The 25,030-nt window shown below is 43.8% G+C and overlaps 1 protein-coding gene across 2 annotated transcripts in view; it reads right to left on the bottom strand.

The window, feature by feature from the left end:
* ZNF507 (zinc finger protein 507) overlaps window positions 1-24,491 on the bottom strand; it is a 39,954-nt gene extending 15,463 nt beyond the window's left edge. The window contains exons 1-3 of one of the 2 annotated variants that reach the window (XM_001508659.5): window positions 24,345-24,491; window positions 6,665-8,796; window positions 2,631-2,748 (exon numbers count right to left, since the gene is read on the bottom strand). In XM_001508659.5, coding sequence (XP_001508709.2) covers window positions 2,631-2,748; window positions 6,665-8,791 — 2,245 coding nt within the window. In that variant the 5' untranslated portion in view covers window positions 8,792-8,796; window positions 24,345-24,491. The remainder of the gene's footprint in view (window positions 1-2,630; window positions 2,749-6,664; window positions 8,797-24,344) is intronic. The other variant, XR_005660530.1, reaches the window with a different exon arrangement.
* Between the last annotated feature and the right edge of the window lie 539 nt (window positions 24,492-25,030).

Here is a 25,030-nt window from a genome sequence, read left to right as displayed (position 1 = left end):
CAAAGACTATGACAAGATCTGTGAAAATAGAATCGATAACACAAAAGAATTCACACAGTGAAATTTCAGAAGGACAGAGAAAATACTTGTCAAAATTAAGCTTTCAAATGTTACATTCTCTTTTGCTAATAATCACTATTACGTTGAGCACACTGGCCATAAACAATCTCTTTAGCATTCATATTATTAGTAATAATAATTATAGCTATTCAGATATGCTTTTAATTGGTAAGCTAAAAACTCGACATGATTAGGAGTGGCAGTTTCAGACAGAGTACAAAGAAAAAAACCAAGTGTGAAGGTCTGATGATTTCTTAATAAGGAATATTTCAGCTGGGTATTAGCTAGAAATAAAAGTGAGTCCAGAGAGAAAAGTTACAATAGCAGAGAAGAAACTTGTTCCACTTTAAGCAACTACTTTGACTAAAAATTGGTGGTATTTACTGAGGAACTGCTCAGTACAGAGTCCTGAACAAAGAAGCTGAACCGACTCCTCACTCAAGCTTCTGTTTCTTTTCTCCCATTCCTACCTCATTCCCCAAAACCAATTTAGGGGACTTCAACCCCCTAAAGTGTCATTATGCTGTAAACATTTTCCCAGGTGGGATACTATCTAAAGTATACTTTGTTAAAGTAACTCAAACCCAAAATTCTCCATTAGATCTGTTTTAAGGGGCCAAGTTTAAAAGCAGTCCATGCCCATTTACTTAAATATCTGTGTTCTTGCCTAAAAGTTTATGTACTTGTAACTAAACACGATTTCCTATATAGAGGTTTTTCTGGATTATTACACCATTCAAAACCAATTTATAAGAACATTTACGATACCATTCTCTTTAGATCCATCATTATGAAAGACCAAATACTGATTGCTGATTTTGCCGTTTTTGAATCCTCAGAAAAAGCCCACCAAGAATTTTAATAAATGCTCTTTAATCTTTGTCATCTTTATTATCTTTTGAAAGATCTGCCCTATTGTATTACAGCTAAATTTCAGAAAGTATGTAGTCCATAGATTAAGCAGCACAGTGCTTTGCACACAGTAAGTGCTCAATAAATACCACTGATTGACTGAAAAGTATCACGTAGACTGCTTTAGAGAACTAAAAACAGAAGTCTTCCTACGATACGGCAGAAAAAATGACATTACTTTTGTGAAAGGGGGTTGAACATGTAGATGCATTAAAAAGTTACCCAATAAGTTTCAAAGAAAACAGCCTGCAAAAAGAATGCAAGAAATTATGCCTGGCAGAAGAGTAGTAGCCATTATCATAAAGGTTTAAAACCAATTATTTACACTATGGGCTTGCATTTTTTGCTTTCTCCTTTGAATTCAATTGTGAGTTATAACATTTCAATTTCATCTGACTTTGAGTGTTTTTATATATTCATTGCTTTTCTGTTCCTTAAAAAAGTGGTGCTGTACAAACCCGCCCTCTAGAATTAACAATTAGAGGTAACAGACTTTACTCTAGATGTGGCCTATCATGTGGGATCCTACTTTATTCCCTTCATTAAGCATTTATCGTCCAATCATATCCAAGCCTTTTTAGGCAAGAGGTGTACAAACCATGGGAATTAATAGCAAAGCAAACGTTTAGGAATAGGTCATAAACAAGAAATAAAATGGTTTTAACTCCAGCATCTAGCCCAGGAACAGATGTTATATCATAAACTCTTTTGTTTTGGGTAGTTTTTACAAGAATGACATCTGTCGACAAGAAGATTTTGGTACTACAGTAGTATCACAATTCGAATCTAAAATGTTTTTGAAAGAACCAATATGTTTTCTAGGGTATAACGATGGAGCATTTTAATAGAGGATTTTAACTCCGAGGTAATGTTTCTAATTTCAGTTCTTGATCATTTTTCCTAATACGTTTTATTTCAGATAAACACCATGTACCACTCTTTTTGAAACACTTAGAGCATATCAATGAAATTGATCTGATGAAAGAAAACATTCCTCTATGAGAGTTGAGCCTAATTTCCCTGAATACGGCACCCATCTTTTCATGGAAACCTACATTTGGTTTTCGGTTCTGAGCCATATTCCAGACGCTTAGTTTGATGGGCAACTATTCCACAACTGCCAAAAATCCTTACTTGACTTTCTGTAAACAATGCATATGAAATTTGGCTTCCCTAGTAATGTAAGACAAAGAACAGAAAGCTTCACTTAATGTTCTTGCACTATCACCTACAACAACAGAGTTCAATGAGAGACTTTGTAATGGGTTGGCAAAGGAGGAAAAGCTTTAGATTTTCAGCTCCTGCCTCACTTGACCTAGTCCTTGTCATTTGGTATGCGCTTTGTGACCGACAAACCTGGGTGAGAAGACACAGAGTCAATAGCACAGCACGGAACTGTTTCACTTTCAGTGAGGAAACAATTTACATTTTCCTCTAGTAGCCACATTTGCTTGATTCTCTAGGTACGATGAGTAGAGAAACACAAGGCAGCCTGGTATCTAAAAGTTATCCTTCTTCTTCCTCCCTCAGAGAATGATAAAATGAGATGTTTTAAATTAGGGGTAACCTAGCCCGCCCTCCTCTTTTGCACTTTACTACCATGTTAGCAAATGCCACGTGACATCAGGTGCACCTTATGTAAAAACTACATACAGTACCTTCCTGAATACATTTTCCTTCCACTGAATCACTAGAATCTACTGGTTCATTCGGCGTTGTTGCTGACAAGATATCTGGAAGACTGTGTTGCTCTCTCTCATGATTCCTCAGCTGACTCTAAAAAGTTAAGAGGAATGATTTAATTATCAGAAGATATTTTAATAGTAATGGTAGCTAGTTTTCAAATACTGTTTTGATATATAATTCTTCAGTAATAGTCTATAAAGAATTTCCCTATGTCCTCCTAAAGATGAACGCTACTGTCTTAAACACACATGAAAGATCCCACACAAAAGTTACTGGTAGATTAAAAAAGGGAGCAAGAATCTAGGACTCTACTTAGATCTTTTTAGTAGAGGGGCTCTAATCGCGCTCCACCACTTATTGGCTGTGCGACCTTGGGCAAGTCACTTAACTTCTCCCTGTCTCAGTTACTTCATCTGTAAAATGGGGATTAAGACTGTGAGCCCCATGTGGGATATGGACTGTGTCCAACCTTATTAGCCTGTATCTATCCCATGCTTAATACACTGCCTGACACATAGTAAGTGCTTAATATTGCCATTAAAAGAAATCTCTTGATTATAGAGATTTGGCAAGATATACACGCCAAAGCAGACAAGTATCCAGGAACACCCTTCATTTATAGTTTTAGGAAATTAAAATGAAACAAATCAATTTTGAAATCCGTTAATACTTGGATCCCCTTTGGCGGTAGGGCCAGGACTGGTCCGCTGGCAGAATTCAGAAGCTTTAGAAATTCACATCTGATTTTCTTTACAGGGACAGGGTAAACCTATTCATCTAGGCCACATAATAGGAAACTGTAGGCTGCAAAATAGTTACAGTATTATTATGCACCAGTTATGTGCTAAGTAATAATAATAATAGTGATGGTATTTGTTAAGCACTTACTATGTGCCAGGTACTGTACTAAGCACTGGGGGGTGGATGCATACAAATCAGATTGGCCACAATCCTTGTTCCACGTGGGGTTCGCAAGTTTCAATCCCCATTTTACAGTTGAGGTAACTGAGACCCAGAGAAGTGAAGTGACTTGCCGAAGGTCAGAGCAGACAAGTGGCGGAGCTGGGATCAGAACTCATGATCTTCTGACTCCCCGGCCTGTGGTCTATTCACTATTCCATGCTGTTTCTCTATAATAATTATAACTGCGGTATTTCTTAAGCACTTACTGCATGCCAGGAACTGTACTAAGTGCTGGGGTGGACACAAGCAAATCAGGTTGACACAATCCCTGTCCCATATAGGGCTCACAGGCTCAATCCCCATTTTACAGATAAGGGAACTGAGGCCTAGAGAAGTGAAGTGTTTTGTCCAAGGTCACATAGCAGACACGTGGCGGAGTTGAGATTAGAACCCATGACCTTCTGACACCCAGGCCCGTGCTCTATCCACTATGTTACGCTAGTTCCCGACGGGGCAGGTACTACCAAGTAATTGATGCAGATAAAAGATAAATTACACTGGGCAGGGTCTCTTTCCTATCCAGGGTCACAATAATAGGGTTATCTCAGGGACAGTACAAAACATAGCAAATTTTAGGATTAGTTCTGTATATATTTCTCAAATGAAGCATCACCTACTTTCCCATATTAAGAGATATTGGTCCAGAGCCAATTGAAGCCCATGGGCAGGAAAAGTTTTGTGTCATTGCTGTTTCATTTGTAGTTCTTTTCACCTTTTTAAAAGGTGGCTTGTCATATAAAAAGTACTAACCAAAAGGGACAAATCTAAATCCTAGATTATTATCATTAAAATGCATTAGCTGACCTTCAAAAGGAAGTTTCCTTATACAGGTGTACCTCAATTATTCCAACTATTAATGAGAATAGATGTCCTTCATATTTTAAGAAGATGGCACTGATGGATGAAGTTTGCCTGTGAGTGTAATTGTGACCTTGTTCCCCTATATCTCCCTCAGTGCTTAGTACAGAGTCTGGCACATAGTAAGTGCTTAAATACCACAATTATTATTGACTGAAAAAGCCAACGGGGAACCCACAGTCCCACTGTGCATACAAAAAGCCTGCCCTTTGTGTTATTATGCCTAATGTTTGTAGTGTGTGATGCTGTTTTCTTCTTTCCCTCCTTACTTCTAAGAATCAGAAACATACACCAGAGCTAGGAAATCATGTTATTTCCTACTACTCCCATTTATGCTTTTGTTTTTTTCCAGCCAAGAGTTAATACTAGGGAAAGGAAAGGCAATATGTCCAGTTTTATAGGAAATAATGGAGCAAGTTATATCCCATACTACAGAGCAACTGGGGGCGGGGGGCAGTGATAAGGCAAGTTATTTCAGCAGACAGGTAATCATGAGTTATTTAAGAGGGTCAACCTATTCCCCTACTCCTCAAAAAGAACACAGCAGAGGGTTAGAGGATCTGATAACCCTAAGAGTAATTATAATTCACATTTACAGTGCCTACGCCACCCTTCCATAGTCCATGAGGCACAAGTGATGACTTATCTTTTCAGTCAAGGTCATGGAAAGCATCAAGGATGTCAAATTTGGAGCTGAACAGCAAGCTGATTGGTGGCAGGACCAGTTTATAAGGGCTAAATGAATGGAATAAGTTGGATTTCTCACCCTAGAGTTTGAAGGGCTGAGCCAGGCCATCCCCAGATCAAATACCATCGTATATTGAAGTCCTGGTTTATGTGCTCTCTTTGGCTTCTCCATGCCCTCCACCTCACCCACCTTTTGGGGAGTTTTAAGATGGAGGAGTTAGGGTGAGGCAGGACAAGGGGATGGAGTAAAACAGTTCAGTATTTGTGGAACATCTGCTGAGACCACCTCTCCCAATAACCCTGGGGTCAATCGGGTGGACTCAGTGAACTCACATGAACTGGAAATCAAGTCAGACCGACTTTTGGTCTCCCTCCGGTTTTGGTTCAGAGACCTCAATGTGGAAGCTTGTTTGGGGTCTGGCATGCTTGGGCTGGGGTGGGCCAGATCTTCCAATTTTGGATCTTAGCCCACTAGGGGATCTATTTCTATCTCTCAGATTCTTCCTATCTCAGCTCCGAGAGCCAGATCCCAAGATCTTGATATCCGAGAGGAAGACAAATCTGGGGATTTCTGTATTGTCGAGGTGGCAGGTCACTGGTGTCGGAAAGGAAGGTGCAGCTCATTTATTTCCCACAAGCTTGTACATTAAGAAGGCAGTGATACTTCCATCTTGGAATATGGAAAGTGGGAGAGTTGAATGATTTTCCCAATTTCACCCAATGAACTAGGTTTTTTCTTTTTTTAAACAATTTTTAGGTACAGGCAAATCCCATGATATAGCCATGATGTATTTCTTGAAAACGCAGATGTAGCATGTATTGCTACACTGTGGGGAATATTTTCCTATCCACATGTATGCGATTGCTTTCCTGTCTCCACGTATCCCAAATTCAGGCCCCTCCTCCCCTGTATTCTTCATCCTCCATTAACTTTATTGCCCCACTCCAACTCCCAATCCCGACCAGTCAGGGGAAGGGAGAGGGGAGAGGCAGTGCAGATGCACTGATAATCACACCTGCAGCAACAGCTGTTGCCCGTATCGCAGCCTGGGAAGGGAAGGGCTTACAAGTGGGAACTGGGGGCCAGTGCCGCCCAAAGACGACTGTGGTGAGAGGCACCGGGTCCTGTGCCTGGCCCTGAGCAGGGTCAATGCCGCCCAAACTGAAGGCAGCAAAATCGGCCTAACTGGCCACAACAGTTAACCCTTCCATCCGGCCCCATCTAAGTTTCCTCCCTCAGAAGACCCGGGTCAAAATGGAGAAGCTGGGGTTCGAGTCTAAAGAGAAAGGGCGGGGAGGGTCTTGACTTCCCGGCAGTGACTGAAAGTGACATCAGGCAGGGCTTTCAGATATCAGGGTACAACGGCAATTGATACAAGACCTATCGCCAGATTTTACATATCGGGAGTCGTTCGGAACCCGTGCTATGTCTAAACTGCAATAACTAAATATGAAAGGTCAGAGAGAAAAATCAGGCTTCTAGAACAGAAATCTTTACCTTATAATGAAAAGATACTTCGCACTGCTTGCACTGGTACATTCTGGTTTTACAGTGGTTGATCATGTGATTTTCTAAGTCCTTGCTGTTGTCAGCTAAATGCTCACAGATGGGACACTGATAGGGCTGCCTCTGACGATGGACTCTCAAATGCTGCTTGATGTAGCCCTTGTTCCCGCTGCTATAGTGACACAAGCGGCATCGATAGGGTCGCTCTGCACTGGGGATGTACTCTACCAAGTTGCCTCCTGACAAACTTGCTTCATCGGTAGCTTGGCACTGGGCGTTATCCTGCAACTCTTTCAAAATATCGTCGTCGGAAGCGTTCTGGTCTGTCCTCTCCCTTAACTTTTCAATAACAGTGAGCAGCGACATGCTGATGCCCATTTTTACTGGCACTTCTGAGATCTCCTGTTCTTCCTTCTCAAGTTTTACCAAGGCAGAGTCACTTTGGTTTAAGCTCGGTAACTCCTCTGAAGAGCTCTGAAGTGGAGATACAATTTTAGAATGTCCTGCCAAAGTACCATCGACTTGTCTCTGACCCGTATCTGGATCTAAAGGATTCGCGCTGCTGAAAGTCCCCAGGCTGGTCCGTGTTAGTTCCGCAGCCCTTATGGGCATCGTGACCAGAGCTTCTGCAGCCAAAGAATGAAGCCTTAGAGACTCAGAGTTTGTTCTTCTCCGGGTTGGGGGGGCGTTTTCATCAGCAGCCAGACCTTTGTTAGAGATTAACTCACAGTCTTTCTTCTCGGGACTGCTCCATCCTATGATCACTTGTTCGATTTCAACAGCCCTCTTATCAGCGTGATAAATCTCACCCGCTCCTTCGCAGGAAATCTGGGTGTCGGTAGAGATCTGTTTTTTTTCCTCCTCGAAGTCGGCATTCATGAGGAAAGGTTTCGGCAAAACACTCTCTTCAGCGCTGGGCAACCGTTCCACTATTACATTTACGTGACCTTTTTTATTTGGGCTGCAACTAATGATCTTCTGTGCCGACGAAAGGAGGCTATCGGTGATCAAACCGTCGTCTGTATCCGACACCGCTTCCAACATGTCTTCTGCACTGGGGTCGAGAGTGGTCGACTGACTTGGATCTTCTTTCCCTTTGACATTTCGTTCAAGTGAAGACACTCTGCACGGTAGCTGCTCGGAACTGCAAATCTGAACTTGAACGGACTGCCCGCTGGGGATACCCAGGTCGCCATTTTCTATCGCGAGTACTACGGCTTCAACTCCTTGAGGTGTAGGAGTCACGGCAGGGTCTGAAAATCCGGCAGGCTCGTTTTCCTCTTCAAAGATGGGATAAGAGCAATCGACCTCACCTGCGTGCTTCCAAGCGTGTGTTTTTAACATTCTTTGCTGGCCGCAAGTATAGCTGCAAATCAAACATCTGTACATCCCGTATTGTTCATATGTATACCATTTCCTCTGACCCATCTCTGCCACAGCAGCAGATTGGATTGCATGTGTGTCTTTATAGTCTGGGTTTACTATGGGCTCAGGAATGGCTTTGACATTCCCTTCCACTTGTCCATTCAATGGAGAACTGGAAAGGTTTATACACTGCTGGACTTTGGACTGGATGGGGATTGTGGCATCACTTTCATGGAAATTTCCAATATGGGCTTCAAGATCCTCTTGATTTTTAGATGCAAAATGGCACTCAGAGCACATTAATATCACCTCATTCTGCTGACCATGCTGTTTGAGATGGTCTTTTAAAACAGAAAAAGAGAGGGAGAAAAAATTGCAAAGGCTACACTGGTAACACATGGTCTTTCTATTACTCTGTGTTAGACAGTCAGTAATATAATAATCTGCTTGCAAAGCTTCAATCTTTCTGGTGCCAGTAGCAGGTAGCTTGATGATTTTAGTCGGAATCTCACAGAGGTCTTGTGTCTCGAGGGATAGTGAGCGCTTTTTCCCAATTAGAAGGCATCTTTGTGACTTTTCACTTTCTACTATCTTGCTTAGCTTCTGGATAACATGGATTAGTGGATCTGTTTTAAATTTTCTCTGTGCTTCGCCAATTTCCAATGATGGGTTGATGACAGTTTCAGAAATCAGGACAGCTTCTTGCTCCCCGATACTTGGCACTAATACTGCAACACTGCTGCTCTCTTCCATAATACCTAAAATTAAAAAGAAAGTATTAGCATGAAATTCTGACTTACAAAATACTCAGTGGAATGTCTGCATCAAAGAGAAAACAGTACTTGTGGCAAGTTGACGGTGATTATCATCAATGGTATTCAATGAGTGCTTACTGTGTGAGGACCACTTTACTAAGTGCCTGGGAGAGGATGATATAACAGAGTTGGTAGATATATTCTCTGTCCACAATGAGCTTAGGGTTTAGAGGAGGAGACAGGCATCGAGAGAAATAATTTCAACATCAAGAGCGGCATTTACTAAGCATTTATTGTGGTGTAGAGCACTGTACTAAGCACTTTATGAGAAGTACAACAGAGTTGGTAGGCATGCTCCTAGCCCACAACAATCTTACAATCTAGAGAGGAAGACAGACATTAATAAAAAGTAATTTATAACGGATGATTTATAAGTGCTATGGTGTTGAGAGTGGGGCAAATATCAAACGTCCAAGGGTCGCAGATGACGCCGAAGAAAGAGAGGAAGCTGAGGAGAAGAGGGCTTAATTGGGAAAGGCCTCCTGGAGGAGAATTCATCTCAGTAAGGCTTTGAAGGCTTAATAGCTGGTGTGTATGTACAGGGCCGGAGTTCCAGGCTAGGGGGAGGACATGGGAAAGGGGTTGGTGGTGAGAGAGACAAGACTGGGGCACATTGAGTAAACTGGTGCTAAAGGGGCAAAGTGTGTGGGCTGGGCCACAGTAGATTAAACAGGTAAGGTGGGAGGGGGCGAGGTGATTGAGTGCTTTAAAGCCAAACTCTCCTTCTTATCTGTAAATTATATTAGTACCTCTTACTCAATTAGAGTGTAAACTTCTGGAGGGCACGAATCTTGTTTCTCTTCCAAATGTTCCACACACATGAGATGTTCAATAAACACTACTAGCCGATTGACAAAAACCCACTTGCCTTTACTGTCCCTTACTTTTTCTCCTTTCTAAATCAATCATATTTAATGAGTGCTTACTGTGTGCAGAGCACTGTACTAAGCACTTGGGAGAGTACAATGTAACAGATTGGAAAACATGCTACCTGCCCACAAGGAGCTTACAGTCTATCAACCAATCAATGGTACTTATTGAGCACTTAGTATGTGCAGAGGACTTTACTAGGCACTTTAGATAAATACAAGAGAATTAGCAGACACGTTCCCTGCCCATAACAAAATTGCAGTCTACAGGGGGACACACATTGATATAAATTATGGATATGTACATAAGTGCTGAGGGAGAGGTGAATTAAGGGTGAAAATCCAAGTGTAAGGGTGATGCAGAAGAGAGTGGGAGAAAAGGAAAAGGGCTTAGTCACGGAAGACCTCTTGGAGGAGATGTACTTTTATTAGTACAGTGCCCGGTACGTAGTAAGAGCTTAATAAATACTATAGTTTACAAAAATGGGGGGCAAGAGAGATCGTCCGTCCGATATGAAGAGGGAGAGAGTTCCAGGCCAGGGGCAGGATGTGGGCGAGAGGTCAGTGGTGAGATCGAGGTACAGTGGGTAGGTTGGTAATTAGAGGAGTGAAGTGTGCGGGCTGGGCCGTGGTAGGAAATCAGAGAGATAACGTAGGAGGAGCTAAGATGATTGAGTGCTTTCAAAACCAATGGCAAGGAGTTTCAGTTTGATGTAGAGGTAGATGGGCAACCATTGGAGATTCCAGAGGAGTGGGCACAAACTGAATGGCTTTGAAGAAGAATGATCTAGGTAGCAGAGTGAAGTACGGACTGAAGTGGGGAGAAACAGGAGGCAGGGAGGTCGGCAAGGAGACTGAGGCAGTAATAATGGCAGAATCAATCAATCAGTGGTATTTATTGAGCGACCACTATGTGTAGAGCACTGTACTAAGCACTTGAGAGCGTACGATACAACAAAATTAGCAGACCTGTTTCCCGCCCATAATGAGCTTACAGTCTATAGGATTGGATAAGTGTTTGGATGAATGTGGTAGCAGCTGGAATAGAGGAAAGGGTGAATTCTAGTGATGGTGTGGAGGTTGAACCGACAGGATTTGGTGACAGATTGAATATGTGGGTTGAATGAGAGATGAGTTGAGTATAACTGCAAGGTTATGGGCTTCTGAGACAGGGAAGGTGAGATGTTGTCTACAGTGCTGGGAAAGTCAAGGGGAGGAGAGGCTTTGGGTGGGAAGATGAGGAGCTCTATTTTGGACATGTTCTATTTGAGGTCCTGGCGGGACATCCAAGTAGACAGGTCCTGAAGGCAGGAGAAAATACAGGGCAGCAGAGAAGAAGAAAGATCAGGGTTGGAGATGTAACTTTGGGAATCATCTGCATAGAAATGGTAGTTGAAGTCAGGGGACAATAAATAAAAAAAACTAAATCAATCCATCTCATTTTCAACATATCACTCTAAGAAACTGCACCATTTTTATCCCTCTTTGCTGATTTTAGAGGAATATAATAATAATAATAATAATGATGATGGCATTTGTTAAGCGCTTACTATATGCAAAGCACTGTTCTAAGCCCCAGGGAGGATACAAGGTGATCCGGTTGTCCCATGTGGGGCTCAGTCTTAATGTCCATTTTACAGATGAGGTAACTGAGGCCCAGAGAAGCTAAGTGACTTGTCCAAAGTGACACAGCTGACAAGCAGCGGAGCCAGGATTTGAACCCATGACCTCTGACTCCCCAGCCCATGCTCTTTCCATTGAGCCACAAAAGCTTTTTGGGGTTTGCTGTGGCAGTGTAATTAGAGCAGTTAGGTTTCCCACACCTGCCACATACTCCATTATTTCGGATCTCCCGTAATACCCCTGCTACCTAGGAAGAGGGAGGGACAGAGAAGGCCAATGAGGTGATTGTCAGGAGTGGCCAAGCAGGTGACCTATATGCTTCAAAATGGTGGCCAGAGCCTAAATATGCAACCAGAAACTGGCACCCTTTTTCAGAATTAACGATGTTCATTTGTAAACTTGGCCTGAAATATGCAGGACATGTACAGACCAGAATTGTTCTGAAATCTATATTTTCTAGGTAAGACACTTTGGCTTTATTAACAGGGGAAATAAATATGAGAAAATTTATAGTTCTGAACTCATTTTTCCTTCACTTTTCTCAAAGTGTTTCTTATGGAATAATATGACTCTCGCACCACCCTGCCAGAAACACCGCTACTCTGAGAAGTACTGTTCGCAAGCAACTAAATAAAGGCAATAATACAGTTCCTTCTTTTACTTCCTTTAAAACATCCCAATTACAAACCACAAACAATGATGTGGTTTTTCCAGAGGTCAAATTAGCGGCTAGTTGATGGCTTCATATTAATGTGTCTTGGATATTAATGCCCGTCTCCCCCTCTTGACTGTAAGCTCATTATGGGCAGGGAAATTGCTAATTCTGTTGTATTGCACTCTCCCAAGTGCTTAGTACAGTGCGCTGCACATAGAAAGTGCTCAATAAATACGACTGTTTGATAGTTGTTAGTCATAAAATATCTTTTTTTTTTAAAGGAAGAAAAAATCAAGTTATAAGAAGAACAGTCAGCTTGACTATCTCTCGGGGCTGGAACTGTGTGTGGCTCTGTGTAAAGATTACTTATGTTCCGTGAAGTTTACAACAGTGCGTGGAGGACAGACTGCAACCAATCCTTTAGAAAATACTCATGGCCCATATCAGTTTGGAAGTATAGGCTATCCTTGGTATTTACCAGCAGCATTTTCCTTCTAAACACTTAGCTGTGTTCACTTATGAGCCCAAGTAACCCCTGACTTTTCCAGCACTGTCCTTTGTCTTGCATTTTAGCCCGATGTACTTAAAAATTGGTAACATTAGTATTAAGATGTAATTAGTTTTAACATTTGTAAGCTAAACTAACTTGAGACATCCAAATAAATTATTCTTTAGCAGTACATTTTAAAAATGAGATGACTGAATTTTTTGGTTTTATTGTCATTTACTTGGCATTCCTCCCTCTGGAGGTTGGAACACTGGAAAAATGGGGAAATGTAGTCCATTTTGATATCGCTTAATCAAAGGGATGGGGAAAAAATGTTGGAGGACCTTGAATCTATCAATGAGGTCATGAACTTCCTCAATGACTTCCCAAGCTCCAGTCTCTCCCCACTCTGGACTTCACATTGCTACCTGCACCATTTTTCCTAAAAAAGGTTCTGTATACATCTCCTCAGTCCTCAAAAATCTCCAATGGTTGCCCATCCATCTTGGCATTAAATAGAAACTCCATAACATTGGCTTTAAGGCACTCAATCACCTCTCCGCTACCTTGCTAATTTCCCACTACAATCCAGCCCACATAATTTGCTCCTCTGGGCTCACTGTATCTTGATCTCATCTGTCTCGCTCCTCCCTTGCTCATCTTCCCCTTCTAGACTGGAAATTCCTGCCTCCCATCCACCCCTAGAAGCAGCATGACACTGAGAACAGTGCTCTGCACATAGTAAGCGCTTAACAAATACCAACGTTATTTGTGGATGGAGCAAGGGCCTGGGACTCGGAAGGTTATAGGTTCTAATTCCGGCTCCACCACTTGTCTGCTGTGTGACTTTGGGCCCTTTACTTTTCTGGGCCTCAGTCACCTCATTTGTAAAATGGGGATCGAGACTGTGAGCTCTTCATGGGTCAGGGACTGTGTCCAACTCGATTTGCTTGCTCCACCCCAGTGCTTAGTACCATGCCTGGCACACAGTAAGCTCTTAACAAATACCATCAACATCATATACAACAGACCGCAATTCTCCCCATTTTCAAAGCCCTACTAAAATTACATCTCCTCCAAGAGGCCTTCCCTAACTCTTCTTTTGCCCCCTATTAGATTTCCCCTTCTGCATCACTTATACATTTGGATCTGTATGCCTTATGCACTTTGATTCTCTCCCCACAGCAGCCTTAAGCACTTTGATACTTACTCCATCCCAGTCCCCCAGCCCTTATGTACATATCCTTATACTCTGCCATTTCCCCTATAGGTAACTGATTTTAATGTCCGCCTCTCCCTCTACAATGTAAGCTTCTTGTGGACGAGGATCATGTCTACCAACTCTATTGTACTCTCCCAAGTGCTTAGTACAGTGCTCTGGACACAGTAAGTGCTCAATAAATACTATCGACTTATGCCCTCTACCTCAAAGCAGGATTACACTTAAAACCTCTTCCCGAGGGATGAATGGGCTCATATCTTATACTCAAATATCTCTGGGCAAGAAAATTCCACAACTTTCCTACTTCATTCCAGAACTTTAATCTCTGCAGCCCCACAGCCAAACCATCATGAAGTTCTTCTTTACAGCTGGTCTAACCAACCTAACATTTTATGAGCCCATGTTACTTGCAGAGTACTGAATTAAAGGCTTGGGAGAGTATAACTGAATTAGCAGATGTGATTCCTGCTCTCCAAGAGTTTATAATCCAGCAGGGGAGACAGATACTAAAATAAATTCCAATGAGGAGGAAGTAATAAAGTTCCATCACATGTACGTAAGTGCTCTGGGAGTGTGTGAGTACTTAGGGGAGGTGGAATGGTTGCTATCCCTGTCTTTTTCTTCCTTTGATGTCCCCATCATCCATCTCTACCACCCATTGCAGTTTCTAGTCATGGCTACCTACTGACCCCCGGGTCCCACTTCCAACTTCCTGAACCATTTTGATCTCTTTCTGCATCCCCACATTCATTCTTGGGGACTTCAATAACCCAGTGGATGTTCCTGACGAACCTTCTGCTGCCTTTTTTCCATCGAACTCCTCAACTCCACCAACCTCCTGCTCCACCCCGCCTCAGCCACTCACCAACTTGGACACTTACTTGATCTCCTCACTGAGTCGCTGTACGATTCTCTACTCTCACCAACTCTGAAATCCCTCTATTCGACCACAACCTCCTCACCTGCCTTCTCTCACCCCACCTCGCCAAAAATCTGTTCTGTTTCCCCACCGAGACCTCTGATCTTTTGAACCCATTCAATTTTCTTACGTCATCATACCCCATTTAGTCTCCAGACCCAAACTATCTACTCTTGACATCCTCAACACCCTCTTTCTACTAAACTGTACTCACATGCTCCCCTTTGCTGATTTCATACCATTAACCCACAGCTCTGGATCACCTCCACAGCCCGCTTCCTTAACTCCTATGCACCCCTTCCTCAGCCCCATGGTATTTATGTACATAGCCGTGATTTATTTATAGTAATATCTGTCTTCACTTCTAGTCTGTAAGCTCACTCTGTTTTACCGTACTCTCTCAAGCACTTAGTTTGGTGCTCTGCACACTGTATGCATTCAATAAATATGACTGATTAGACCCAAAGTGTTGAAATGGCGGTATGGGGACATGATGGGGGAGGACGGGATGGGACTAGAAGTTAATCTGCGAAGACCTCCTGGAAGAAATCCCTACTGCGCATTAAGGCCTACTTCACGTTCAGGGGAATTTGAGAGGAGTCCGGCTTCAGTCTCATCAGTCTAGTTTTCTGTTAGGGTGGTTAACACTGCAGCTAATTGTTAGCAATTCCTCTCAGTTCCTTTCACTCCTGAAGAAACCCACTTGTCACTAGGGGTGTGCTTTCAGGATCTGGTTCGGGGGTTCCTTCAGGGATTTTTCTACCCAGGAGGTAGTGGTAAATGCAACATGCTTCCTCCGCTGTGAGCTGGTTGGTCTCCAGGGTGGTAGCTCTGTAAAGTGATCAGAGCAGGCCATCTCCTAAAGAACTTTGCTTGACACCCCCAACTGCCTCCTCAGGGGCAGAAATAGAACAAAAGCTTCTATGCTGGTGAAGCTCCACTTTAACCTTCAGAAATAAAGTCAGAAAAAGATGAGGATTTTCCTTTAAGATATCTTTTACCTGTTTCCCTAAAGTATGGTATTTCCAGTTCCAAATCAATCAGTAATATTTATTGAAGGCTTACTGTGTGCAGAACATTGTACTAAGTGCTTGGGAGAGTACAACAGAGTTGGTAGTCAAGGGTTCCCTACCCACAACGAGCCTACTGTCTAGAAGGGGAGACAAATTTTTGTGTACTTTAAGGCTTTTTAAAGGAGGAGTGTCAACTATCAGTAATCATTAGCACACAACTGGGATAATTTCCTTCAATTTTGGATCTTTCCTTCACTCACGTTTAATCTTATGCCTCTTTCTAAGAAACAGCATCACAAAAGAAAATGAACATGTCCAGGCAAAAAATTCAGAGGTCCACTGAAGATGTGATACCCTGTCTCACACTAGCCCCTAAGGTATCCAAGATATTTATGAGGATGCTTTATTTACCATGTAAAACATTCACCCACAAAGGCTGAATGAGAATGCCCAGCCATACAAATGAGGCTTTGCTTTGCCCACCCACAGGGAAATGCCATCCTAACTCTGTGTGTTAGAACTGTAAGAAGACAGGCAACATAAATTGTTTCCTGTGAATATTATCGGTATGCTCTACGAAAGGGAAAAAGTTTTGTGAGTGCAGGCAGGAGAAGAAACCCAATTTATAAAACAATGCAGACTGGAGTAGACTTGGTACTTTTAAAAGTGGTCTTCTGATAACAAAGCAATGGATGCTCTGAGCAGATGCTTGGATTTTTTCTGAAGTGCCTATGTGAACTTTTCAATTCTAAGGATGTTGACGTCTGTATAGTAAATGCTGTCCAAATATTGGCCCATAAACTGGTTGTGGAGGTGGGCAGGAAACATGTCTACCAACAGTTGTACTTTACTCTCCCAAGTGCTTAGTAAAATGTCAGACTGTGAACCCGTTTTTGGGCAGGGATTGTCTCTATCTGTTGCCGAACTGTACATTCCAAGTGTTTAGTACAGTGCTCTACATACAGTAAGCACTCAATAAGTATGACTGAATGAATGATCTGCACAGAGTAAGAGCACAAATACCACTGACCGATTGGGGGAGAAACCGACTACAACCTTAAGGAAGAAACATTACTGCATACATAAATTTTATTTTTTTAAAAAGCACAAATGCCTGATCACAGTACATTAAGTTCTTCCATAATGTGTGGCCTATTATGCATCTTGGTTAGAACACGATTAGAGAATTCAGGAACTCTTCTTCCAGCAATGTGTATCGATCTGGATGCAAGGTGATAATAATAATAATAATTATGATATTTGTTTAGTGCTTACTATGTGCTGAGCACTGTTTTAAGTGCCGGGGTAGATACAAAGTAATCAGGTTGTCCCACGTGGGGCTCACAGTCTTAATCCTCATTTTACAGATGTGGTAACTGAGGCACAGATAAGTTAAGTGGTTTGCCCAAGGTTGCACAGCAGACAAGTGGCAGAGCCGGGATTAGAACGCACATCCTCTGACTCCCAAGCCAGTGCTCTTTCCACTAAGCCCCGCTGCTTCTATGATGTGACGGTGAAAGAAATGACTGCATGTTTGCATGCAGCAGTCAGGCAGCGCCTTTTTCCTAAATGTGGGATCTGTTAAGAACCAAACATCTGCATTAAGTGGAACAGTCTCAAAACCGTTTTGTAAATCCTATTCCCTGAAGGGCACTGAGATAGAGCAGTGGGTGGGAAGCAGCATGGCCTAGTGGAAACAGCACGAGTTTGAGAGCCAGAGGACCTGGGTTCTAATGCCAGTTCCATCTCTTGTCTGTGTGACCTTGGGCAAGTCACTTAACTTCTCTGTGCTCCAGTTCCCTCATCCGTTAAATGGGGATTAAGAGAGTGAGCCCTATATGGGACAGGGATTGTGTCCACCCAAATTATCTTCCATCTATCCCAGCTCTTAGAACGGTGCCTGGGAAACAGCAAGCACTTAAATACCATAATAATAATACTTATTATTATTATTAAAATAGGCTGGAGTCCGTGACACTCGGTAGCCACATATGAAAGCCACTCTACAAAGAAATGGTTTTTTTTTCCCTCCTGGGAAGTTACAGATGGGCAAAATTTGACTCAAGGGCTGAATCTGATCCACCAAGAGATTCACTCTGGCCCAGCCTTTAAATTGCTCTAAACTTGCAGACGGCCACCCCCACCCACCCAGGCAACCTCCGGGGCTGCTGGTTGTAGTGGTGACCCCAGCACGTGGGATTGCTGACTCCATCCACTAAATGTTAGGGGCCACCCCAAACTGAAGTATCTCCACTTCCACCTCTTAAATCCTTCCCTACTCCCTACTATCAAATAACAGCTGGAAAAATGCATATGTAGGTTGCAGGTCGTTTGAAAACATATGTAAAATGGTTTGCTGGGCCAAATAATTTCCCAATCCTGTGCAGACAAACTCAAAATTTGGGAATAATCATTAGGGAGAGAGAAGGTGGTCTAGTGGAAAGAGTTTAGGACTGGGAGTCAGGAGTCCCAGTTCTAATCCCAGTTCTACTACCGTATTCCTACGTGACCTTGGGTAAGTCACTTAACCTCTTTGGGCCTTGGTTTCTCCATCTTTAAAATGCAAATCAATTACTGCTCTTCCTACCTCCTACATGGTGAGCTCTTTGTAGGGCCAGGGACTGAGCCTGATCTGCTTATCTTGTATCTGCCAGAGTGCTTAGTGCTTGTATGCCAGTACTTTAGTGCTGAGTGCTTGGCACCTAATAAACCACTTAATACCATTAAAAAATGGAAACCTACTCAGATTTGGCACACAGAAAAGTGCTAGTATTAGTCCTGACACCTCATACAAGTGGAAATAATTCGCATTTTACAAGCTACAAATTCTAAAATTATACAAAACATACAATTCCTTCATTTTTGGTAGTATGCTTTAAGTAAAGAAAGAATCCATTTCTAGCCCAAATGAAGAAATTTATGTAAAAAACCCCTCAAATTAGCCCATCTTAATGCTCTACAATCTCGGTACAAGTTTCATATTTTCCATCATAGGCAGTATTTTACAGACATAAGCTTGCAATTAACATCTTTCCTAAGAGAACCTTAGAGCCAACTACTGCACTTCAATCGTCTTCACTTCCCTACAATTTACTACTTGATTTACATTAGCATCTAATTAGTTCCTTTAAATTGTAGCATTGAGGCAACTAGTAGAAAAATAACACAGTCGAAAGAATTATGGAGAATGAGTTGGGGTTAGAGAAAAGGTTATAATTTTCAGTGTTGATGCGGGAATGTGTAGTTTCCTGTATTTTAAAGAACTACATACTTCAAATTAAGAGTTCAAGTGATATGGGGTGATAACATCAAGAGGGGGACTGCAATGGTGAAAAAGGTCAGAGAGTGATCCTATTCTAATTAGAACAGTCCTCAGTGCTTAGAACAGTGTTTGGCACATAGTAAATGCTTAACAAATACCATCATTATGATTATTAATAGCTTCTCCATAGTTCCCTGGCTGAGTAGGGGAGATTCAAAGTCACTTTGCTACTCTAAAACAGTTGTCTCCAGTTCTGTAGAATGGAAGCTGACGGTCAGACACGCTTCAAACAAGGGTGGGAGTTTCTGGCAACGTAGTAAGCATACTGGTTGGTTGATATAATAGATGCTTTCAACAATTTAAAAAGCTGGACAATCTGCCATCACTCCAAAATGACTTTATAAAGCACTTTACAACTTTTATAACTTTAAAAACGGAGTCATTCCGTTTCTTGTCACCTGATCTAAGGAGACGGAGGGAAGAATGAACCATTCGAACCAGGCTGATGTTAAAGAGGAACTCTTCAATTGAACATTACCAACTTTAAATTATATTAACAGATACTCCAAATTGACACCACAGCAAATAAAATCTTTCGAACTTTTACGCTGAAACCACAAAGTCCTAAGGGCCATGTTCAAGAGCTGAACCTGCAAATTTGACTAATAGTCACAAAAAATCACGCAGCAACAACAAAAAAGTGTCATTAAAAATTTACTTTTCAAGGGGAATTAAAACTTCAGAATGGGTTAAAAACAAAACCCAAAAGTGAATTTGGCGCTGTGCATTTATCCAAACCGCAGAGATAACTACACCCAGAACAACAAAAAAAATCAGATTAGATAGACACCTTTTAACAGAGATTTCAGGCTAATTCCCAGAATCAACAGGACTTAATAAGGACGTATTTGCTGTCAAACTGAAGTACAAGATATGTCCCAGACCTTAAGGCATTTACAATTCTCAAAAGAAAATTAGGGAACTGATTCACCCTTTCTCCACAAGTAAATACAGGTTTATTTTTGTTTAAAATGAGGGCACTGAGACTCTCCCTTATATCCTCTAAGGAGACTTTTGTTCTTAAACGCTGTAGCTTCCTGCCACTGCCTCCCACTTCTGTTTGGTTACTTTTTTGCATAGCTAGGGAAAAAAAACTTAATCATAAAAGGACACGTAGATGTTTGCTTCTCCTAGTCCATAACCACCTGTAGGGTTCTGTTCAAACTCAAACTGCGGGTAATTGGCCCTAGGAAAAGGAGTTTTCTGGATTCACCAAAATCAATCATATTTCATTCAATGGTATTTACTGAGCGCTATATGCAGGCCACTGTACTAAGCTCTTGGGAGAGTACACTATAACAATAAACAGACATTCCCTGCCCACAATAAGCTTACTGAGCACTTTTACTGTGTGTACAGCACTGTACTAAGCGCTTGGGGAGTACACTATAAACAGGCCCATTCCCTGCCCACAACGAGCTTACTGAGCTCTTACTGCGTGCAGAGAACTGTACTAAGCGCTTGGGAAAGTACATTATAACAATAAACAGGCACATTCCCTACCCACGAGTTTACTGAGTTCTTATTGTGTGCAGAGCACTGTACTAAGCGCTTGGGAGAGTACAATACAGTAGAGTACAATGCTCTGGGCATGTCACTCCCCTCCTCAAAAACCTCCAGTGGTTGCCTATCAACCTCTGCATGAAACAAAAACTCACTCTTGGCTTCAGAGCTCTCATCACCTTCCCCTTCTTACCTCACCTCCCTTCTCTCCTTCCACAGCCCACCCTGTACACTCCGCTCTTTTGCCGCCGCTCATCTCCTCACGGTCTCTTGTTCCCACCTGTCCCACTGTCCACCCTGGTCCACTTCCTACCTCTGGCCTGGAATGCCCTGCCTCCTCACATCTGCCAAATTAACTCTCTTCCCCTCTTCAAAGCCCTACTGCAAGCCCACCTCCTCCAGGAGGCCTTCCCAGACTGAGCCCTCCCTTTCCCTCTGCCCCTCCTCCCCATTGCTCCTAGTTCTTCCCTCTGCTCTTCCCGCTTCCCCTCCCCATAGCACTTGTGTATATTTGTATATATTATTTATTACTCTATTTTATTAATGATGTGTATTTATCTATTTTGATGGGATTGATGCCTGACTTCTTGTTTTGCTGTCTCCCCCTTGTAGACTGTGAGCCTGCTGTTGGGCAGAGATTGTCTCTGTTGCGAATTGTATGTTCCAAGCGCTTAGTCGAGTGCTCAGCACACAGTAAGTGCTCAATAAATACAACTGAATGAACAATACAACAGAATTAGTAGACACGTTCCCTGCCCATAACGAGCTTACATGCTACCTTGAAAGAAGTTGAAAGAAGCTCTAAGTCGAGAAGTGACTAGTACAGGCTAGATTGAAGCAGCTCCTCCACTTATCAGCTGTGTGACTTAACTTCTCTGCAAGTCACTTAACTTCTCTGTGCCTCAGTGCCATCATCTGTAAAATGGGGATTACGCCTGTGAGCCCCACATGTGACAACCTGATTACCTTGTATTTACCCAAGTGCTTGGCACATAGCAAGTGCTTAAATACCATCATCATGGCATAGTGGATAGAGCACAGGCCTGGGAATCAGATGGTCATGGGTTCTAATCCCGGCCCCGCCGTCTGTTTGCTGTGTGACCTTGGGCAACTCACTTTACTTCCCTGGGCCTCAGAGACCTCATCTGTAAAACGGGGATTGAGACTGCAGGTCCCGTGTGGGGCAGGGGCTGTATTCGTTCAGTGGTATTTTTTGAGCCCTTACCCTGTGCAGAGCACTGTACTACGCGCTTGGAAAGTACAATTCGGCAACAAATCTAGACAACCCCTACCCAACAACGGGCTCACAGTCTGGTGCTTAACAAATACCATGATAATTATTATTATAAAACACCAGGGAAAGCCATAACTGCCTGACTACATATTTTGCTGTCTCCCCCTTTTAGACTCTGAGCCCGTTGTTGGGAGCAGGGACTGTATCTGTTGCTGAATTGTATACTCCAAGTGCTTAGTTCAGTGCTCTGCACCCAGTAAGCGCTCAATAAATAATAATGTTGGTATTTGTTAAGCGCTTACTATATGCCAAGCACTGTTCTAAGCACTGGGGTAGATTGAGAAGCAGCGTGGCTTACTGGAAAGAGCCTGGGCTTGGGAGTAAGAGGTCGTGGGTTCTAATCTCAGCTCTGCCACTTGTCAGCTGTGTGATTATAGGCAAGTCACTTAACTTCTCTGGGCCTCAGTTCCCTCATCTATAAAATGGGGAAGAAGACCATGTGCCCCATGTGGGACAAGCTGCTTACCTTGTATCTACTCCGGTGCTTAGAACAGTGCTTGGCACATAGTAAGTGCTTAACAAATACCATGATTATTATTATTATTATTATTATTACTAGGTAATCAGATTGCCCCACAAGGGGCTCCCAGCCTTAAGCCCCTTTTACAGATGAGGTACAGAGAAGTGAAGTGACTTGTCCGAAGTCACTCAGCTGACATATGAGGGGGCCGGGATTAGAACCCACAACCTTTAACTGCCAAGCCCGGGAGTTACCACTGAGCCATGCCGCTTCTCTGAACAGGATTTTAAATGTGACCGAATGGATGAAAGACACACCGGCCTCGTGTCGTGGGAAGTAGCAAGGGCTGGATAAATCAGAACCTGGTAGTGAGCCACAGTGGGACGAGTGGGGAAAATGGTTAAATTTCCATTCTAAGCAGGGTAGTAAAGGTGATTCCCTTTAGCCTTTAGATTGCAAACTTCTAGAGGTGAGGGATTGTGTCTTGTAATTCTACTGTCCTCGCCCAAGTGCTACGCAGACTCCAAGTGTTGGAGAAGCAGCCTGGCCCTGTGGAAAGTGCCCGGGTTTAGGAGTCAGAGGTTTATGGGTTCGAATCCCGACTCTGCCATTTGTCAGCTGTGTGATGGTGGGCAAGTCACTTCTCTGTGCCTCAGTGACCTCATCTGGAAAATGGGGATTAACTGTGAGCCTCACGTGGGACAACCTCATGACCCTGTATCTACCCCAGCGCTTAAAACAGTGCTCTGCACACAGTAAGCACTTAACAAATACCGACATTATTATTAATCTCGGCCTCCTCACACGTCAGCTGTTGTGACTTTGGGAAGTCACTTCACTTGTCTGGGTTTGGGCGGGCAAGATCCAAGTCCCAGTGGGGCCCTAGCAGACTTGTCGCCCTTCTGCTGACTTGTGCGTTGGAGGGGGGATAAATCTTCCTCACCTCCATCTCCTACTCCATCCCTGCATCCAAAAAAAACCTGCAATGGCCCATGGCAGGGACAGGGAGGGAAACTGAGGCCACAAAGCCTCCACCCCTCTCCCCGCGGGCCAGTCCCGCACCCGCCGGCCCCTTTTGTTCATTCAGTCATTCCACCGGACCGAGTGAGCGCTGACTCCAAGCGCTTAGCCCAGTGCTCCGCACATAGTAAGCACTCAATAAATACTACTGAATGAATGACTATGTGCGCAGCCCTGGGCGAAGCGCTTGGAAGGTACCATTAGACTGTAAGCCCGTCAAAGGGCAGGGACTGTCTCTATCTGTTACCGATTTGTCCATTCCAAGCGCTTAGCGCAGTGCTCTGCACATAGTAAGCGCTCAATACATACTATTGAGTGAATGAGTTAGGGAAGCAGCATGGCTCAGTGGAAAGAGCCGGGGCTTGGGAGTCAGAGGTCATGGGTTCGAATCCCGGCTCTGCCACTTGTCGACTGTGGGACTGTGGGCAAGTCACTTCACTGTGCCTCAGTGACCTCATCTGTAAAAGGGGGATGAAGACTGGGAGCCTCGTGTGGGACAATCTGATGACCCTGTAATAATGTTGGTATTTGTTAAGCGCTATGTGCAGAGCACTGTTCCAAGCGCTGGGGTAGATACAGGGTCATCAGGTCGTCCCACGTGAGGCTCACAGTTAATCCCCATTTTACAGATCTACCCCAGCGCTTAGAACAGTGCTCTGCACATAGTCAGCGCTTAACAAATACCAACATTATTATTCGGCCACCGCTGGCCCCCGTCCCCGCCCGACAAGGGGCTCACAGTCCAGAAGAGGGGAGACTCCCCCAGCCAAACAGGGCGGGGGGCATCCACAGCCTCAAAATAAGGAGGATCACAGATATCTACGCAGCATTAATAGAGTGATAAATAACAGCTATTCATAAAACGATATCGATAAAATGAGAGCTATTAATAAAGTGATCAGAAGGAGGGGAAGGGGGGGGGGGGTGGAAGGCGGCAGGACCGGCCCGCCGGGCCCAGTCAAGCGAGGACCGCTGAGGGCGAAGGGAGGGAGGGAGGGAGAGAAAAAGGCGGCGACGGGGCCGGGATGATAAGGAGGGAGAGAAGCACTCTGCGGGGCCGAGCTAACCGGCAGGGCGGAGGGTCCTGGGGGGGGAGCGCCATACCTGCGCGTCCCGCGGCGGCTGACAGGCCCAAGGCTCCTCCTCCTCCTCCTAGGCCCGATCCCGTCTTTCCGACCCTCGGCGACCCAAAGCCCGGCGGCGAATCGTTCCCTGCTTCTCCCCTCCGCACCTTCTTCCTCTTTTTCTTTCCCCTTCTTCGCCCCGACCCTCCCTCCCTCCCCCCTCGGCCTCTCTTTTCCCCTCCCCGACCGGAGCTTCAAAATGGCGGCGATGGAGACGGGGTCACGTGACGGGGGGTGGGCGAGGTGAAGCCAAGGGGCGGGCGTTCGGGCGAGGCCTGCACTTGCCGCTTAACGACGGGCGCGGGGGACTGTGCTATTTGCTGATAATAACAATCATGTTGGTATTTGTTAAGCGCTTACTTTGTGCAGAGCACTGGTCTAAGCGCTGGGGTAGACACAGGGGAATCAGATGTCCCACGTGGGGCACCCAGTCTTCATCCCCATTTTACAGATGAGGGGAACTGAGGCACGAAGAAGTGAAGTGACTTGCCCACCGTCACACAGCTGACAAGTGGTAGGGCCGGGATTCGAACCCATGACCTCTGACTCCAAAGCCCGGCCTCTTTCCACTGAGCCGCGCTGACTATGTGCCAAGCGCTTACTATGTGCCAAGCACTGTTCTAAGCGCTGGGGGAGATACAGGGTCATCACATGGTCCCACATGAG

The sequence above is a fragment of the Ornithorhynchus anatinus genome, chromosome 11 (assembly GCF_004115215.2).
Source record: "Ornithorhynchus anatinus isolate Pmale09 chromosome 11, mOrnAna1.pri.v4, whole genome shotgun sequence".
Classification (NCBI taxonomy): Eukaryota; Metazoa; Chordata; class Mammalia; order Monotremata; family Ornithorhynchidae; genus Ornithorhynchus; species Ornithorhynchus anatinus.
The sequence above is the reverse complement of the archived record's forward strand: the minus strand, read 5'-3'. Positions and strand labels throughout refer to the sequence as shown.